At 38.3% G+C, this 15,187-nt stretch overlaps 1 protein-coding gene across 4 annotated transcripts in view; it reads left to right on the top strand.

The window, feature by feature from the left end:
* The window catches only part of KPNA1 (karyopherin subunit alpha 1), a 310,494-nt gene extending 295,704 nt beyond the window's left edge, over positions 1 to 14,790 (top strand). For all 4 annotated transcript variants that reach the window (XM_055259297.2, XM_055259295.2, XM_055259294.2 and 1 more), the window contains exons 11-14: positions 1,979 to 2,104; positions 5,835 to 5,962; positions 11,893 to 12,071; positions 12,437 to 14,790. In XM_055259297.2, the coding sequence (XP_055115272.1) occupies positions 1,979 to 2,104; positions 5,835 to 5,962; positions 11,893 to 12,071; positions 12,437 to 12,624 (621 nt within the window). In that variant the 3' untranslated portion in view covers positions 12,625 to 14,790. The remainder of the gene's footprint in view (positions 1 to 1,978; positions 2,105 to 5,834; positions 5,963 to 11,892; positions 12,072 to 12,436) is intronic.
* Positions 14,791 to 15,187: the final 397 nt, after the last annotated feature.

Here is a 15,187-nt window from a genome sequence, read left to right as displayed (position 1 = left end):
ACCCAGGAGTTTGAGGTTGCAGTGAGCTATGATCATGCCACCACACTCCAGCCTTAGTGATAGAACGAGACTGTGTTTCTTAAAATACCCCCAGTATTCTGTTCTTATGGTACTTTGTAGTAGCTTGTCTCTGCATTTTTTCATTTCTAGCTTATGTGCAATGTCAGTCCCTCTTTTTGCTAATGAAATCCTATTGCCTATTTAATAGGCATAAAAGACTTGATTTTAATTTGCATTTCTTTCATTACTTAGGAGATCATTTTCTATTAAAATTTTAGTTTCTCTTTTCAGTTTACACAAGGAAGATAGCAACCCTCTCATTTGTTGCAAATATTTTTCACATTGGATGGTGTACATTTAAAATCTGTTATGATTTTTGACATGAAAACATGTTTCATGAAATTTTTATTTTCCCCTATAATTTATTTTTATGCTCATACAGTCTTTTACCATCCCCAAGTCAGCTATTTTCTAATATTCTGCTTTGTGATTCCTTTTAAAAATATTTACTCTTAAGTAGTTACAAATTTATTTTGGTGATTTAGGGTTTGTATTAGTCTGTTATTTCATTGCTATAAAGAAATATCTGGCCGAGTGCGGTGGCTCCTGCCTGTAATCCCAGCACTTTGGGAGGCCAAGGTAGGTGGATCACATGAAGTCAGGAGTTCAAGACCAGCCTGACCAACATGGAGAAACCCTGTCTCTACTAAAAATACAAAATTAGCTGGGCGTGGTGGCGCATGCCTGTAATCCCAGCTACTCAGGAGGCTGAGGCAGGAGAATTACTTGAACCCGGGAGGTGGAGGTTGTGGTGAGCAGAGATTGCGCCACTGCGCTCCAGCCTGGGCAACAAGAGTGAAACTCTATCTCAAAAAAAAAAAAAAGAAAAAGAAATACCGAAGACTGAGTAGTTTATAAAGAAAAGAGGTTTAATTGGCTCATGTTTTTGCAGGCCGTACAGGACGCATATAGTAGCTTCTGCTTCTGGGGAGGTCTCAGGAAACTTAAAGTCATGGTGGAAGGTGAAGAGAAAGCAGGCATGTCTTATGTGACGTGAGCGGGAGCAAAGAGTAGAAGAAGGTGCTATATACTAGAACAGAACCATGGGGATGGCACTAACCATTCTTGAAGGATCCACCCCCATGATCCAGTCACCTCCTAGCAGGCCCCACCTCCAACCTTGGGGATTACAATTCGACATGTGATTTGGGTGGGGACACAGATCCAAACCATATCAGGGTTAAGAACTGATTTTGAAAAAATTGTCTTTAATCTGTTTAGCTTTTTATTTCAGTTCTGTCATAGCCACAAGTCAGTGGAAGAAACGATTAACTTATTATAAACTTTATAAATAGCTGCACTTGTTTCTAGAATAGATCTCTATTCTCTGTGTTTAGTGATTAATTCTTAAATCTGCCATATACTATTTTAATCAAACTTTTATTATTTTAGTTTCTAGTAGAGTAGGTCTTCTTCATGTGTATTTGTGTTACCTCCTTAACCTTTTTAAACTGATAGCTGAGGTCATATCTTTTTTATCTTTGTATCCTATAAAGCACCTAATATACCTCATTAAGTACATATTCGTTCATTGACTACCAAGTAGTGTGTTATCAGAGGACCTACAAATCTGAGACTCCTGACTTTTTTGGCCATTTGATATATTTACCCATTTAGAAGACTTAACGCTATTGGGATGGGAAGGTGAATGAGTAATGCTTTTGTAATTACTAATAGTAACATTATTGTATCTTATTAAGTACAGTTTAGCAGTTGTGAATGTGTACAATGAAACTGTATTGATACTCTTAGAAACTAATTCTTATTAACAGTGAATACTTTTTTTTACCCGTATAAAGTTACTTATTTATAAAATTTCAAGGGGAGATGTTATGTCTTTCATAAAATATGTTCCTTAAGTTAAACATTTATATTTAGAACAATACAATGAGTAAAATTTTCAAACTTTTTCTTTTAGGTAATTCTGAATTGCTCAGCTCTGCAGAGTTTATTGCATTTGCTGAGTAGCCCAAAGGAATCTATCAAAAAGGAAGCATGTTGGACGATATCTAATATTACAGCTGGAAATAGGGCACAGATCCAGGTAACCTCATAGGACCTAACTTTTCTTTAAGTATTTTTGTTGAAAAGTAAGGTTTTTTTTCTCAGTCACCCTTTAAAACATATTTGTTGGCCGGGCGCGGTGGCTCACGCTTGTAATCCCAGCACTTTGGGAGGCCGAGGCAGGTGGATCATGAGGTCAGGAGATCGAGACCACGGTGAAACCCCGTCTCTACTAAAAAAAAAAAATACAAAAAATTAGCTGGGCGCGGTGGCGGTCGCCTGTAGTCCCAGCTACTCGGAGAGGCTGAGGCAGGAGAATGGCGTGAACCCAGGAGGCGGAGCTTGCAGTGAGCAGATATCGCGCCACTGCACTCCAGCCTGGGCGACAGAGCGAGACTCTGTCTCAAAAAAAAAAAAAGAAAAAAAACTTGTTTTTGGCTGGACGCGGTGGCTCCTGCTTGTAATCCCAGCACTCTGGGAGGCTGAGGCCCATGGATCACTTGAGGTCAGGAGTTTAAGACCATCCTGGTCAACATGATGAAACCTTGTCTCTACTAAAAATACAAAAAATTAGCCAGTCGCAGTGGCAGGTGGCTGTAGTCCCAGCTACGTGGGAGGCTGAGGGAGGAGAATTACTTGAACCCGGGAGGTAGAGGTTCAAGGGAGGATGGAGCCACTGTACTCCATCCTGGGTGACAAAGCAAGACTCCATCTCCAAACAAAATAAAACAAAACGTATATTATTGAAGACCACTAACTTTCAATGTTGTTGTCTTATTTCATAGTCAGCTTTTTACTTTATCCTAGCTTATAGATGTTAAGTCTTTTGAAATTTACACTTAAGCCTTCGTTTTTTCTGTTGCCTTTGATATCTGATGTTTCACCAAGATCCAAGAAATAGTTATCGGGGGAACCACCTCCAGTGTTTCATGTAGGTTCTTTTCTATTTTCCCTAAGTGTCGACCAGTCTGAGAAATAAAGGGAAAGATTACAAAAGAGAGAAAGTTTAAAGCTGGCTATCCGGGGGAGATATCACATGTCGGCAGGTTCCGTGATGCCCCCCAAGCCGCAAAACCAGCAAGTTTTTATAGTGATTTTCAAAGGGGAGGGAGTGTACGAATAGGTTGTGGGTCACAGAGATCACATGCTTCACAAGGCAATAAAATATCACAAGGCAAATGGGGGCAGAGCACGGGGTGAAATTAGAATTGCTAATGAGGTTTCAGGCATGAATTGTCATTGATAACATCTTATCAGGAGACAGAGTTTGAGAGCAGACAACTGGTCTGACTAAAATTTATTAGGCAGGAATTTCCTTGTCCTAATAGGCCTGGGAGTGCTAAGGGAGACTGGGGCTTATTTCATCCCTTATCTGCAACCATATAAGACAGACATTCCCAGAGTGGCCATTTTAGAGACCTCCCCCTAGGAATGCATTCTCTTTCTCAGGGCTGTTCCTTGCTGAGAAAAAGAATTCAGTGGTATTTCCCCTATTCACTTTTGTAAGAAGAGAAATAATGATTCTGTTCCGCCTGGCTCTCAGGCAGTCAGACCTGATGGTTATCTCCCTTGTTCCCTGAACATTGCTGTTATCCTGTTCTTTTTTCAAGGTGCCCAGATTTTATATTGTTTAAACATACATGCTTTATGAACAATTTGTGCAGTCAACGCAATCATCACAGGGTCTTGAGGCGACATACATCCTCAGCTTACGAAGATGATGGGATTAAGAGATTAAAGTAAAGACAGGCATAAGAAATTATAAGAGTATTGATTGGGGGAAGTGATAAATGTCCATGAAATCTTCACAGTTTATGTTCAGAGAGTGCAGTAAAGACAGGTGTAAGAAATTATAAAAGTATTAACTTGGGGGAACTAATAAATGTCTATGAAATCTTCACAATTTATGTCCTTCTGCCATGGCTTCAGCTGGTCCCTGCATTCGGGGTCCCTGACTTCCTGCAACAAATAATGTCTTGTATTTTCAACATGTTTTGATGGGCTTTATGCTGAACACAATTGGCTTTAACTCTTTCCAAGTAAGATACTTATTTTTCCAGTGGACCCATGTAGTAGATTGCCTCAAATTTTCATGAATTTTTGGATACCCATTCTTCTTTAAGTAGTTACTTGGTTTTTACTTTTGTCTTTGTATTGGTGGGAGGGTAACTCAAGTGGACGACAAGCAGTGGGCCAAAGTGTTCAGCCTGGGCAATGTTCAAGGATGGAACAATGGGTAGGAAAAGATATAACACAGACATAGAGGGCCTTGGAGATGAATGGAAACAGAGAGGTCATCTAATCCAAAGTTTTCATTTACCACAAGTTGTGTGTGTGTGTGTGTGTGTGTGTGTGTGTGTGTGTTTGTGTGTGTGTACTGAAGCATCCATTACATTATATCCCACAAATATATACAATTATTATTTGTCAATAAAAATAAAATTTGAATAAAAAGATGAAACAGCTCATGGAATTAAAATGATTTGCTCAAGAGCACCTCTAGTAAAATGACAGGACCGGGATTGGGTGTCTTTCCACTAATCAACTTTGTCAAACTTTGTTGACGTCCTTCACAGGTATAATAAGAGTTTTTGACCAGGAAAGCATTTTGTCCCCAAAATGCTGAATTAGGAACTGAGATTAATAACTATAACAATCTGTAGCATTCATATGAGGTGATTTCATCTGTATTTGATTGCCTGTCACCACCAGGCTTTTTTATGCAGAACTTCTCAGTTTCTTAATGTAGGAAATGATATAAACCCATGTTAGGTACTTGAGCCAGGGAGAAACAGGGAGAACGTAATTTTGGGAAGGCTACTTTAGTGTTAGTACATGAATGGGATTGAGTAAAAGTACTCCATCCAACTATAAGGCTTATTTTGGTAATCTGGGAGGTGGTGGCTTGGAATAGCATGGCAATGCCAAAGGAAAGGAAAAAGATGGACTCAGGATTTTAAAAATTGAGAATGTAAATTAATAGCCTTTGTGAACTAGAGAGGCTTAAAAAGAAACTTGATATAGCGGGCAGATGGTGTGTTTGAGGTGACTAGCAGACCTAACGTAAACTGCTTGCTACCCTGGGCTGATGCTCCAGTGAGAAGTGAGGACTAGAGAGTTTTCCCACATGGAAGTTTACATGCTATGAGAGAATGGAATAGCAGAAGAGCAGAAAATTGAGCTCTTACAATTTGTTACTATGGGCAGAACAAAAGAGGAAAGTAAAAGAGAAAAGAACTCAGAGAAAATAGGAGATTATAAGATCATAAACTCCAGGGAAGATGTTTTCAGTGATACCAAGACAGAATAAGGATTAGGGATAGGCCGGGTACGGTGGCTCACACCTGTAATCCCTGCACTTTGGGAGGCCAAGGTGGGCGGATCACCTGAGGTCAGGAGTTCAAGGCCAGCCTGGCCAACATGGTGAAGCCCCATCTCTACTAAAAGTACAAAAATTAGCCGGGCTTGGTGGTGTGCGCCTGTAGACCCAGCTACCCGGGAGGCTGAGGCAGGAGAATCACTTGAACCCGGGAGGTGGAAGCTGCAGTGAGCTGAGATTGCACCACTGCACTCCAGCCTGGGCAGCAGAGTGAGACTCCATGTCAAAAAAGAAAAAAAAAGGTTAGAGATAATGACATAATTCTTTTCAATTTATTTCTGACAGGAGAGGGGGTGTTAATAGTCAAACTAGCTTAGAAATTATAGTTAGTATCATGAATATTTTTATAAATCTCACAGTTTTTTCCATTTAAGTTTTTCTTTAATTTTAGACTGTGATAGATGCCAACATTTTCCCAGCCCTCATTAGTATTTTACAAACTGCTGAATTTCGGACAAGAAAAGAAGCAGCTTGGGCCATCACAAATGCAACTTCTGGAGGATCAGCTGAACAGATTAAGTAAGTACCAATCAGGCAGCATATTGTAAGTAAAAGAAAAATTATTATTGTGTCTATCACTTTATAACCTCCCACATATTACCTAGAGTAAAAGATTAGCTGCCTTTGAGGGGAAAGGTAAGTGAGAGACGATCTTATCAAATAAGAATGTTTAGTTCCAGTCCTTAGGAAATTGTCCTTGGTGTCATAATTAGATGTGTATTTAATTCTTTATATCTCTCCCATTTCTTTTTGCTGAAAAATAATCCTGGGATATAAGAAGTAAGGCATAGTTGAGGCTTGAGGCAATAGAAATCCTTGCTTCAACCTACTCTGGAGCTACTTGTCAGAAATATCTTGGGTAATATAGGTTACCTGTAGAACTTAGAGCCCAAGTTTAATAACTCACTCTTGCCCTTTTTAGTTTAGATGTCTTAATAGTAGAATTGGATCAGAAATGAAAGAGTGGTATGTCTGAGAATAAAGTGCCAAATTTAGTAGAGGCAGGTATCTTCTAAAGTACTATGGTATTCAGTTGTTAAAGAGAGGAGCTGTAGCAGCTCAAGACTTAAATGGCTCCCTTGGTAGCAGCTTAGTGATTGATTGATTGATTGAGATGGAGTCTCTCTCTCTTGCCCAGGCTGGAGTGCAGTGCACAGTCTCGGCTCACTGCAACCTCCGCCTCCTGGGTTCAAGCGATTCTCCTGCCTCAGCCTCCCTAGTAGCTAGGATTACAGGTGTGTGCCACCACACCCAGCTAATTTTTGTATTTTTAGTAGAGACGGAGTTTTGCCCTGTTGGTGAGGCTGATCTTGAATTCCGGAGCTCAGGCGATCCACCCACCCGCCTCTGCCTCCCAAAGTGCTGGGATTACAGATGTGAGCCATCATGCCCGACGAGCAGCTTATAAGCTTAATGAGTGGAAGAAAACATAAATATGGATGGGAATCAGTTCTTCAAATGAGCATCATATAATTAAATGCAAAATTCAGGACATCTAGTATTTCAGATAGGGAAAAAAAGTAATGATGAAGAGAAAAATGGAGCCTAGACCCAGCCTGACTTAACTTTATGGGGAATCCAAAATTAGGGAAAGATGGTTTCAAATGAGTCCTAAAGCATTAACTCCTTACTCATACGTAATATCAGACAAACATAGCTACTACTTAACATTGTTGCTTTGTGGACTGAATGTAGGCATTCATCAGATGCTAGTTTTGAGTGTTTTGTTTGGAATTAAAAAATAAAAATAGCGTAACAAAGTGCAGAAATTTATCAGGTAGAGAAAATAAGAAATATGTACCTGAAAGAATAAAATTACAAACAGATTAACATATGCAGTAGCTATTTTGGTAAAGTTCATCATGGGCAGGTTATTTCAGGGAGACAGAAGCACATTTGTCTTGTAGGTTTTTTCCAGCCTCCAAAATTCTGGTTCTAGAGTACTATGATTTTAATTATGCTGTCACCAGATGGCAAAAATAATGAAGTACTATAGTTATTTGAATAAGCTTTATGTTCAAATTCACGTTTATAATTATTGTCTCTATATTTTATAGTAAATATATTTTTTTGATTGAAATAAGCCAGGCTGGGTGTGGCGGCTCACACCTGTATTCCCACCACTTTGGGAGGCCAAGGCAGGCGGATCACAAGGTCAGGAGTTCGAGACCAGCCTGGCCAACAGGGTGAAACCCTGTCTCTACTAAAAGTACAAAAATTAGCCAGGTGTGGTGGCGTGCACCTGTAATCCCAGCTACTTGTGGGGCTGAGACTGGAGAATCGCTTGAACCCGGGAGGCAGACGTTGCAGTGAGCTGAGATCATGCCATTGCACTCCAGCCTGGGTGACAGAGTGAGACTCCGTTTCAAAAAAAAAAAAAGAAATAAACCATAAACATACATATTTTATTATGTCATCTTTCATGAGAAAGTATTCAGGAGTATTTTGCTCTGTTAGAGAAGTGTAGAATTGCTACTGTCCCTTTTTAAAATTCAGCATAGCTATTTATAATAAAATTAATTATCAATCTCCTAGCAGTTTCTTGTTCCCCACACGAAGAGTTACCTTGAAAGAATGTCACAAAAATATTACAGTCCAAAACAAACTGACTTTATCACTTATAAAAGACATCTATCTGGCTTCTGCTTATTGTTGCAGATACCAGATTTGGATGCAAGAAACAATTAGAATATTTTAGGAAATCTCTTGGTCGGGCGTGGTGGCTCATGTCTGTAATTCCAGCACTTTGGGAGGACGAGGCAGGCAAATCACTTGAGGTCAGGAGTTTGAGACCAGCCTAGCCAACATGGAGAAACCCTGTCTCTACAAAAATTAACTGGGCGTGTTGGTGTTCTCCTGTAGTTCCAGCTACTTGGGAGGCTGAGGTGGGAAAATCGCTTGAACCCAGGAGGCAGAGGTTGGTTGCAGTGAGACAAGATCGTGCCACTGCACTCCACCCTCAGAGACAGAGTGAGAGACGCTGTCTCAAAAGATAGAATGTTTTAGGAAATATCTAGAATTTTAGGTTGAATATAATAAAATGTTAATACATATATAACACATGTTCTTAATGAAGGATAAGGATTATTAATGAAATTAGAGAAAGATTCATCAAAGAAGTGAAACTTATCATTTGTATAGAGATTTGGCAATTTTGGAGGGGAGAATAGCATGAGGAAAAGTGAGAGAATGCAGTGTTTTTGGAGGTGGCAGGTCAGGCTTGCTATAGGTCATTCTTTCACAAGGATGATTAAGTAATCGACTGGTGAATACTGGGATGAAAGCCTCAGTCTTGGGTATTGGGAATACTTGGCCTGTTTAAGCTCACCAGTGACATGAAGTAAAGGCCTGTGTCTAGGTTCATTATTTTTCTGTATGGATGTTCAGTTGTTTTAGCACTGTTGAAAAGGTGGAATCCCTTCTCCATTTAATTGCCTTTGCTCTTCTGTTAAAGATCAGTTGACTGTTTTTGTGTGGGTGTGTTTCTGGGCCTTCTATTCTTTTTGTGTGGGTGTGTGCATGAATTTGCAGTTTATCTGAGAAACCAAACACAGTTTATCTGAGAAACCAAACACACACACACACACACACACACACACACACACACACACACACACACTGGTAGTACAGTATAGGAAGTCCTCACTTAATGGCATTGATAGGTTCCAGGAAACTTTGACTTTAAGAGAAACATTGTATATCTCAAAACCAATTTTATCGAAGGCTAATTAATATAAATCAGTTGAGTTACTACGTGATATTTCTGGTCAAGGAAACATCACCAACCTTCAAAATATAGACCCAAAAACCTTCTAATATTAAACATTGAAACAGATGTGAGCTATACATAAATGTAAGAAAGATTAATAAAAACAAGTATGATAATTATTATCCAATTTTTGGTGAATCCGTGAATGATGGCAGTAGTAGTGGTGGTGGGTTAAATCAAAGAATACATATTTACAAAACAAAAGTTATGAGCATCTCCTACCATCCTACCACCACACAATTAAAAAAGCAATAGCATATAAAAAAGGATTCCCAGCACTAAAGGATTTAATGAATGAAATAAAAATACAGTTGAGATCTTCAACAGTGGATTAGATCAAGCAGAAGAAAGAATTACTAAACTTAAAGATAGGTCTTTTGATATAACCCAGTCAGACATACATGAATGAATGAATGAATGAATGAATGAATGAATGAAAAAAAGAATTTAAAAAAGAAAGCCTAAATGGCATTCTAGGTTACCATCAGGGGAACAGACATTCATTCAAGTATTGTGAATATCTGGGCCCTCTATTTTGTTCCACTGGTTTTTTGTTTGTTCTTTCACCAATACCACATTGTCTTGATTAGATTATAGTAAGTTGATAATGTCATTCCTCCAACTTTGTTCTTCAGTATCGTATTGACTATTCTGGGCCTTTTTCCTTCCCATATAAACTTTAGAATCAGTTTGTTGGTATCTGTTAACTTGCTGGGATTTTGTTTGGGAGTATCACATTGAATCTATAGATCAAGTTGGGAAGAATTGCCATCTTAACAATATTGAGTCTTCTTGTCCATCAGCATGGAATATTTTTCCATTTTTTTTTTTTTTAGATAATCAGTTTTGTAGTTTTCCTCATATATATCCTGTTGTACATATTTTATTAGATTTACACTTTTTTGATGCTGATGTAAATGAGATTTTTTTTTTTTTTTTTTTTGAGACAGAGTTTCGCTCTTTCGCCCAGGCTGGAGTGCAGTGGCACGGTCTCGGCTCACTGCAGCCTCCGCCTCCTGGGTTCAAGCAGTTCTGCCTCAGCCTCTCAAGTAGCTGGGAATACAGGTGCCTGCCTCCATGTCTGGCTAATTTTTGTAGTTTTAGTAGAGACAAGGTTTCACCATGTGGGCCAGGCTAGTCTTGCACTCCTGACCTCAGGTGATCCACCCTCGTTGGCCTCCCAAAGAGTTGGGATTACAGGCTTGAGCCACCACACCTGGCCTGTTTGCTGAGTTTTTATCATGAATAGGTATTGGATTTTGTTAAATGCTTTTTTGCATCCGTTGAACATTTAAGTTGATTACATTGATTCATTTTTTTAAAATGACGGATCAGCCTGGCATATTTGGAATAAATCCACTTGGTATATAATTCTTTGTAAACATTCTTGGATTTGATTTGATAATGTTTTGTTGAGGATTTTTGTATTCATGTTCATGAGACATATTAGTCTGTAATTTTCCTTTCTTATAATGTATTTATTTAATTTTGGTATTGGGGAACTGCTGGCCTCAAAGATTGAGTTAGGAAGTATCCCCACTGTTTGTTTTCTGGAAGAGATGGTAGAATACTAGTATCGTTTTGTCCTTAAATGTTTGCCAGAATTCACCATGGTGAAACCCTCATCCTGATATTTTCTATTCTGGGAAGTTATAATTAATGATTCAGTTTATTTAATACATGTAAGCCTGTTGACATCATTCATTTCTCCAGGACTGAGTTTTGGTGGTTTGTGTCTTTCAAGAAATTGTTCATTTTATCATCTGAATGATCAAATGTGTGAGCATAGAGTTGTTTGTAGTATTCCTTTATTACCCTTTTAATAGCCATGAGATCAAGTGATGATTCTCTTTCATGATATTAGTAATTTTGTCTTTTCTCCTTTTTTCTTGTTTGGCCAGAGATTTATTTTTATATATGTTTGAATTCTTCCTCCCCCACACAAAAAAGCAACATGTGAGAGAGAAATAGATTAGCACTAGCAGTAAGTTTCAAAATGATCTTACCAAACATCCACATAATGCAACAGGATTCATTATCCCTGCCTCTCTGTACTCAACTTGAGAAACCAGAATGATAAAAAATGACATGACTATTTACTGTGAATGTGATACAGTAATCATGTCTCTGAAGTTCAGGTATGATTAATCTTGATTACATATGGTTATACATTCTGCTTGAATTAAAGGAAAAATACCAGTTCTAGAATCCTCTGACATTTGTTTATTCTTCCCACAACTTACTTTACTAAAATTCTAATCATCTTTGAAAGATTTGGCCTATCAGGCTTGTGCTGGCTTTTAGCACCAAGAGTGTCATGTTTGAGAGGTGTGGCCATCTATGGAAACAAAGATGAAATTACTCAAACCTATACTATTTTGATGAGTCGCTCATTTCAAGGTATTAATAAGTGAGTATTCCTGTTTTTGGAATGCATAAATTGTGAAGGGAAAAGAATGGAGAAAGGTGCCAGAGAACTGGTTTGGGATAATTTATTTAGAGGGTGTTGTTTTTGTTTTTGTGAAAAGGTATAGCTTGTATGGTTGAAAGAGCGCCTGTTTTTTTTTTTTGTTTTTTTTTTTTTAGTCTCTGCAGTGAAGTTGAGGATAACTCATTCACTAATTTCATAAGTTTAACAAAATTAAAAGTTTTGTTTGACTACATTATTCTTTGTATTTAGGTACCTAGTAGAACTGGGTTGTATCAAGCCACTCTGTGATCTCCTCACAGTCATGGACTCTAAGATTGTACAGGTTGCCCTAAATGGCTTGGAAAATATCCTGAGGCTTGGAGAACAGGAAGCCAAAAGGAATGGCACTGGCATTAACCCTTACTGTGCTTTGATTGAAGAAGCTTATGGTAAGATGCTTTGGTTGAAGAAGTTTATGGCCAAGAATGAATTGGGTCATAGATAGAGTTCAGTAAAAACAATACTACTACTGCTAGGCACTGGATGAAAAGAGGACTGTTAGGAAATTGCTGCTTCTGCAGACTGGATGTTGCTTGCATATGTATTTAAGATGTCAGTTTATAATACTAGCTTTCAGATGTAATCCCAGCAGTCATTTCTGTGCTATTATAAAATACTTATGAGATACAAATAATCTTTCTTTACATCAAGAACAGAGATATATGACAAAATATAGTTTGGGAATATGTAGTTATGGAATTTCCAATATTTACTGCAGTTTTCAATAAAGATTTTCCTTTATTCTTCATTTTAGGTCTGGATAAAATTGAGTTCTTACAGAGTCATGAAAACCAGGAGATCTACCAAAAGGCCTTTGATCTTATTGAGCATTACTTCGGGACGGAAGATGAAGACAGCAGCATTGCACCCCAGGTTGACCTTAACCAGCAGCAGTACATCTTCCAACAGTGTGAGGCTCCTATGGAAGGTTTCCAGCTTTGAAGCAATACTCTGCTTTCACGTTCCTGTGTCAGACCAGGCTACCCAGTCGAGTCCTCTTGTGGAGCCCACAGTCCTCATGGAGCTAACTTCTCAAATGTTTTCCATAATACTGTTTGCGCTCATTTGCTTGCCTTGCGCATCTGCTCTCTTACACACATCTGGAAAACCTCCGGCTCTCTGTGGTGGAATACCCTTCTAATAAAAGGGTAACCAGAACGGCCCACTCTCTTACGGAAAAATCCCTAGGCTTTGGAGATCCGCACTTATATTAGAGTTATGGGAATATACACATATTAATGTGGCTCCCTTTTTCTTGTGGGGGAATAAAAGAGGACTCCTCCTCAATCCCTTTAACATGGGGGAAAAAACTGACATTAAAAGATGAGACTAAATCTTTATCTTGAATTTTACACAACTACTTACGACAAGGGAGATGTTTAGACCTGTTGTGTATACTTCAGAGTACTTTTCATGAGTTCTTCCACAGTGAACCCTTGGATTACCTGGTGGCTTTTTCTAGCCAGATTTGCATTAATCCTTACTGAGATTGGATGGTTTTCTTTCCTCTATTGGCGCCGTTCTTCAGATATTAAAGTTAAACCATCCACTCCCTCACCTTCAGCCTTCAGTGAATGTGCTTTCTAGTTGTCAGGAATGCTGAAGAATTAACACTTTGACTCCTAAATGTGATACTGGTTTGTAGATTCCCTTAGAGCAGAAAGGAGAGGGGCACATATTAATTTGTATCGCTTTTGCTTCTCTTTGGTCTTTTGTGTCTTAGAATTTGGAAGTGGTTCATTTCTGTTGCTGGTATGAGGATTTCGAATACTTAGTAATCGAAAACCATATCCTGTAATTTAATAAAAAAAAAAAACTAAGGAAGAAAAAAACCCTCCAATTTTCCCAAATGCAATCAGTGTAACTAGGGACTGTGTTTCTGCATTAAAACATATGTTTCAGGCTTTGTGGTCCTGATCAAGGTCCTCATTAAAAAATTGGAGTTCACCCTAGGTGCTTTTCCCCTCTGTGACTGGCAGATAACACATACTTTTGAAAGTAACTTTGGGATTTTTTTCTTAGGTGCAGCTCGATTCTAATCTTTTCATGCTGCACACGATTCCTTTAATGTAGCATCCTTATCTGAAAGAAATAACCATCTTCTCAACATGACCTGCTTAACCCAAATAAGAACAGTGATCTTATAACCTCATTGTTCCCCAGTCATTTTATTTCATCTCCTGCTAGTACTGTGCCGCTTTCCCCTCCCCCCACACAAAATAAAAACAGTATCTGCCTTCTGGCTCATTTAATGATGACTGCAATCTGTACCTGCAAATGGCGCTTCCAGTACTGTGTTCAGTGATCCACATTTGTGCTTGGACTGGAATGAAAAAATACGCTTAATTGCCAAGAGAACTGCAAATGAGTTCAATACGACTTCTCGGTGCTAGTTGGCCATCTTGACTCAATGTTGGGATACACTACCAGAGAAGATTTTTTTGTTGATGTGCTGTTCAAAGTGAATTCTGAAGGAAAAGTTTGCTCACCTCTGTTTCAGAGCATACCCTTTTAAACCTTTTTAGACTTGTCCTCTTCTAGAATTCATTATAACCCCAAAGTGTAAAAGCTATTTGGAAGTTGCCCCTGACAAGCTATTATACATCTCTGGTAAATCCTGCTGAATGTAAGGGATATTCAGAGCTTTTCATACCTCATCATGATGTTATTTAAGCAGCCAACTTATGTGACCTGATTTAAACTTTTAAAAAATCCACTTCATTCAAACTAGAAAGAGTCAAAGACAAAGGACAATAATCAGCCAAGAGTGTGACGCATTCTTCGCATCTAGTCTGTAGTAGTGTCTGTGCTCTGGGATGGATACCGTCTGATGTCTGTTTGTTATTGATGGAGCAGCCACTGCAAAACTAGTCAACTCCCATCTATAACTGTTACTTTTTCTAGTGCTGCTTTGTGCTGAGAGAACATTTTAGTTTACTGCACTTGACCTGTAAAAGACTTTGATTCTTTGTAATTTTAGGGATAAATTAGGTGGTTAATTTAAAGAAGAAATTTCAATGTTGCCTTTACATCACATTAAAATATAACTTCTTTCAGAAGGATAATAGAAGCACTGATTCATAGTAAAAATCTTGTTTTTAGCTTTGACTTTTTTGTGGCTGTTTTTTTAAATTGTAAATTACTAGTAACATGTCATTTCTATAGGATGTTTTAAATTATGTACCTTCCATTGGATAGTTAAAATAATTTTATAAGCCAATTTGAGTGGGAAAAACACAAAGCACACAGTTGTGTCCCCCACATTAGGAAGAGTAGTGTGCATTCAGACATTAAGAATTTTTGCTAGCAGTTGGAGATGTTTCAGTGAGTGAATTAAAACAAAGTCTATTTAACTGACGTGATCTATTTTGTGTCTAAAACAGAGGAATTTATCTTGTCCTAGAAGTTCATGAACTATAAGATCTAAGTTTTTTTTTAAACAATAAAATGATTTTTTCTTAAAGTATCAAAGTTGGAATTGGCTAAAAGTGAAATAGCATAACTC

This window comes from Symphalangus syndactylus, chromosome 21 (genome assembly GCF_028878055.3).
Source record: "Symphalangus syndactylus isolate Jambi chromosome 21, NHGRI_mSymSyn1-v2.1_pri, whole genome shotgun sequence".
In the NCBI taxonomy this organism is placed as follows: domain Eukaryota; kingdom Metazoa; phylum Chordata; class Mammalia; order Primates; family Hylobatidae; genus Symphalangus; species Symphalangus syndactylus.
The sequence above is the reverse complement of the archived record's forward strand: the minus strand, read 5'-3'. Positions and strand labels throughout refer to the sequence as shown.